The 4735-nt window shown below is 47.0% G+C and overlaps 1 protein-coding gene across 1 annotated transcript; it reads left to right on the top strand.

Annotated features, from left to right (window-relative positions):
- The first annotated feature begins 262 nt into the window (after positions 1–262).
- LOC122899312 (olfactory receptor 13G1-like) lies at positions 263–1174 on the top strand. Its single transcript, XM_044236859.1, has one exon. The coding sequence runs from the start codon at positions 266–268 to the stop codon at positions 1172–1174; it is 909 nt and encodes a 302-aa protein (XP_044092794.1). The 5' UTR covers positions 263–265.
- Positions 1175–4735: the final 3561 nt, after the last annotated feature.

The raw sequence follows: 4735 nt of genomic DNA, 5'->3' as shown, positions 1-4735 counted from the left end.
AGTGGCCATCACAGTCCTGCACCAAGAAGAGAAGGGTGAGGACTAGGGTTTCTCAGCACATCATGGGGCACGGCTTTCTCTGTGATGCCCCTGATCTCCAAAGTTTTCAGGGATACAAAGCTCTATTTTTATGACCAAAATAATATTTGACATTCTCTTTCTAAGTGGGTCACACACATATTTGCAGGACAGGATGCTTGGAACAAACTGTGACTACCTCTTTCCTTCACAGCCAGGCTCAGAGCTCCCCTCCCCAGTGGCTGCAATGAACCAGACATGGGTCACTGAATTCCTCATTCTGGGATTCTCAGAAACACCTCAGCTGCAAATGCTGCTCTTTCCTGCCTTCCTCCTCCTCTACATGGCGGCCCTCTCTGGAAACCTGCTCATCGTGGTGGTCATTGTCTCCAGCCCTGCCTTGCACACTCCCATGTACTTCTTCCTGGTGAACCTGGCCATGGTGGACATCCTCTGCACCTCCACGATCCTGCCTAAGCTGCTGGGCAGCATGATGGCCGGCAGGACCATCTCCTATGGAGGCTGCATAGTGCAGCTTTTTTTCTTCACCTGGTCCCTGGGGGCTGAGCTACTGCTCTTCTCTGCTATGGCCTATGACCGCTATGTGGCCATCTGCTGGCCCCTGCGCTACAGCGCCCTCATGGACCCCAGGGTGTGCAGGCTCTTGGCCATGGCTGTGTGGACAGTCAGCCTAGCCAACACCAGTGTACACACTGGCCTCCTGCTGCACCTGCCCTTCTGCCACTCCAACGTGGTCCAACACTTCTTCTGCGAGATCCCCCCTCTGCTGAAGCTCTCCTGCGCCCCGACACACCTGAATGAAGTGATGGCCTTCACTGCAGACATTATCCTGGCAGTGGGGAACTTCTCTGTGATCATGCTCTCCTACGTCTGCATCATGGCCAGCATCCTGCGCATCCGCTCCGCAGCGGGCAAGCGGCGGGCCTTTTCCACCTGCTCCTCCCATGTCCTGGTGGTCACCTTGTATTACTCCACTGTCATCTACACCTACATCCGCCCAGCATCCAGATACTCACTGGACAAGGACAAGGTGGTCTCTGTCATCTACACTTCGGTGGCCCCCTCCCTGAACCCCCTTATCTACTCCCTGAGGAACACGGATGTCAAAGTTGCCCTCAGGAGACTGTTCTCCTGAGCTGAGGTCTGTGTGTCCAACGCCCAGGCCCCACCACCTCTCCTGGAGGGTGTGGCAGCAGGCATGGCCCCAGGTGCAGGTTTCCCTAGAGTGGGGTGTATCCTGGCATCTGGGAACCCCATCCTCCTTCCGGAAGACACACCCTGGTGCACTATGCAGTGTCCATGGAGCCCAGCTCTGACACTACTTCACCCTGACACCTCAGGAAGCCCCTCATCCTCCCAGATCCCGGGTGTCCTGCTCTGTAAGGTCAAGAAATGACGTGTGTGGCAGCTCTGTGAACTGAGAGGCATGAAATAGATTTAAGAAATTCTCATGTGGACATGGCCCTGTCCCCAGCCCAGGCTAGCAATTTTCTCTCCAACATGCCTCTGCTCATTCTGCCCAGAGGCAGAGGCTTTGGGTGAAGCCTGTAGCCACTCCTCCCAGCACACTCAAGGCTGCCTTTGTTGCAGGGCGTAGTGGGTGAGAGGCAGCAAAGGGGAGGGAGCAGTGGGTGGTGACACTTGGGGAAGTGTTTCAGGAGAATAGGTTCTTCCTGGAAGCAGAGGCTCCAAGAGTGGTCTTTAAAAAAAAAAATTAGCACTTTTTAGGTTAATAATTTGGCAAGGCTTTTTCAAGTCTAGGATGTGAAGATGTTATAGGCATCACTGTGGGAAAGTAAACCAGGGCTGCTGGGCCCTGTCCTCCTCTACCACAAATGATGAACCCAGTCGTCCACTTTCCATGGACCCTGGATCCAGGGATATTTGAGTTCAGGAGGATTTGGGCATGGGAAATGCCTGGGGAAGGGAAGACCCTTATGGCCCAAACACTCTGTTCCCCTCAGGATTTAACTGTGCAGGGCTGGCGGTGGAATATAGGAACATATTGCTTTGGAAGTACGTGGAGAGAAAGGTCCCTTTGAGGGAATAGGGCTGCCATCTCACTTGCAAGCTCTCTCAATGTGTTTCCTGGCCTCTCTTCCTCCACCTTGCCTTGTCTGTCTTCCTCCACGGACTCGAAGATCTTTGAGGACAAGGACAATGTCTTGTTCACCTTCTTACTCATTCCCACCAGGGCTTATTTGTCTAAATCAATTCATTTGTAAGCGTTGTGCACCAGGCACATGGCAGGAACCCAGTAAATACCAGCTGACAGAGAAAACAAATGATCCAGAGATGATTTCTACCAATTAGAACTAATTTTGGAAAGGCTGCACAGAAGTGTTTTTGTGACATGGTTAGTCAGGGGACAGTGACCTCTCTTTTTATTTTTCCCTGATTGGAAGTGAACCTCACATTTATGAGGTTTATAAAACCTGTGGAAATTGGGCACAGTATTAGGATGGTGGCCAGGAACAGAGTTTGAAATATAGTCCTAGAGCTTCTGAGCTTCACACAGGAGGTCACCGGAAGGTGTCTGGTCAGCAGAGTCTTGCTGGGACTGGCTGTGGCCACAGAGGTGTGGGCTTTTCCTTCCTTGCCTCCCTGACCCCAGAGGGAGATAGTTGTAGGAAGTGCTTCCAGAAATTAACTCTGGGGCCAGAATTCTGCACAAGAGGTGCCCACACCCCCTCCTCAGGTGGGGATAGGCATTCTACTGAGCTGAGGATCTAGAACCACCATGGAGGGCCACCAGCCCAGGAAGCTCCAGTATGGCCTCCACCCTTCACTTGTGTCTGCTCCCAGGTTCTCTGTTGTTCTGTGTTGTAGGAATTCCCTGAAAAAGATCCATGGGGTTTCTTTTCTTTACAAATGTGTTTTATGCTAATAAAATTGAGAAACAAGGATATTAAAAGAAGAAAATAAGAAAGCAAATCCTTGTGCCAGTACCATGCTGTCTTGGTGATCACAGCTTTGTAGTAAAGCTTGAAATCAGGTAACGTGATGCCCCCAGTTTTATTTTTGTTTTTCAACATTTCCTTAGCAATTCGGGGTCTCTTCTGATTCCATACACATTTTAGGATTATTTGCTCCAGCTCTTTGAAGAATACCGGTGGAATTTTGATCGGAATGGCATTAAAAGTATAGATTGCTCTAGGCAGTATAGACATTTTAACAATGTTTATTCTTCCGATCCAAGAGCATGGAATGGTCTTCCATCTTTTTGTGTCTTCTTCAATTTCTTTCATGAGTGTTCTGTAGTTCCTCGAGTACAGATCCTTTACCTCTTTAGTTAGGTTTATTCCAAGGTATCTTATGGTTCTTGGTGCTATAGTAAATGGAATCGATTCTCTAATTTCCCTTTCTGTATTTTCATTGTTAGTGTATAAGAAATCCACTGATTTCTGTACATTGACTTTGTATCCTGCCACGTTGCTGAATTGCTGTATGAGTTCTAGTAGTTTGGGGGTGGAGTCTTTTGGGTTTTCCATATAAAGAATCATGTCATCTGCAAAGAGAGAGAGTTTGACTTCTTCATTACCAATTTGGATACCTTTTATTTCCCTTTGTTGTCTGATTGATGTTGCTAGGACTTCTAATACTATGTTGAACAAGAGTGGTGAGAGTGGGCATCCTTGTTGTGTTCCTGATCTCAACGGGAAGGACACAAGCTTTTTCCCATTGAGGATGTGATTCTATCCAGTGGATGTCATTCTGGTGTGAGCAAGTTTTGTTTGATATGTATTTGTACACATACACAGGCTTTAATAAATATAGAATTACTGATTGTTTTATAAGATGCTACTTCAGTTTAAAGAACACTGTGTAATTCTTTCCATGTCATTCCAGGTTCTTCCAAATTAGTTCATATTGGAAGTGCTCAGTTTCATTACTCACTTGTGTATGCAGGTGTCAGGAGTCCATCAGAGCCTCATATACATGTCCTAGAATGTTGGCCTTCCTCCTTTTCTCAAGCCCTATATTCAAATTCTCAGCAAGTCCCTATTCTTTTCATCCTTCATAATAAAATGTATCTATATTTAAGGATTTTTAGAAAACACTGAATTAAAAAGGACACAATGGGTTGCTTCTAGTTCTATAATCTTTAAGTAGATTTTTTTAAAGTTTTTTTATTTATTTGACACAGAGAGAGAGAGGTCACAAGTAGGTAGAGAGGCAGGCAGAGACAGAGGAGGAAGCAGGCTCCCTGCTGAGAGGGAGCCCAATGCGGGGCTCAATCCCAGGACCCTGGGATCATGACCTGAGCTGAAGGCAGAGGCTTTAACCCACTGAGCCACCCAAGCGCCCCTTTTTAAGTAGATTTTATCAGTAGCCCTTACACAGATGACAATTATAATCTCCATAACAAATGGTTTTTTTTTTCTGTCACAACTCTTTCTAGAACCTGAAGGTGACCTAAACCAGGCAAAACTGGATAAGAATAAACCTCAAAAGAATGGAGTCATTGTAAGGCTCTGTGTCTAAGCTCAACTATGAGTCACATTCAGGCACTTATGACTCATCACAGAGCCATAGGCCAGTTGGTTTAAGGACAGAAATTGTGGCCATCAGGCATATAGAAATTAAGGATAAATTAGGAGAAAAAAGAAAAAAGAGGAGGTGGCAAAGGTCTTCCAGCCATTGACCATACCTGAACTGTGGAAGAAAAGGGGCACTGAAAGGAGACAAAGGAGTG

The sequence above is a fragment of the Neovison vison genome, chromosome 2, assembly GCF_020171115.1.
Source record: "Neovison vison isolate M4711 chromosome 2, ASM_NN_V1, whole genome shotgun sequence".
Taxonomy (NCBI): Eukaryota; Metazoa; Chordata; class Mammalia; order Carnivora; family Mustelidae; genus Neogale; species Neogale vison.
Note: the sequence above shows the minus strand (reverse complement) of the source record. Positions and strands in the feature narration are given on the sequence as shown.

Bases quoted from the DNA above. Each gene is read 5' to 3' on its own strand.
- LOC122899312 (XM_044236859.1), top strand. From the start codon at position 266: ATGAACCAGACATGGGTCACTGAATTCCTCATTCTGGGATTCTCAGAA.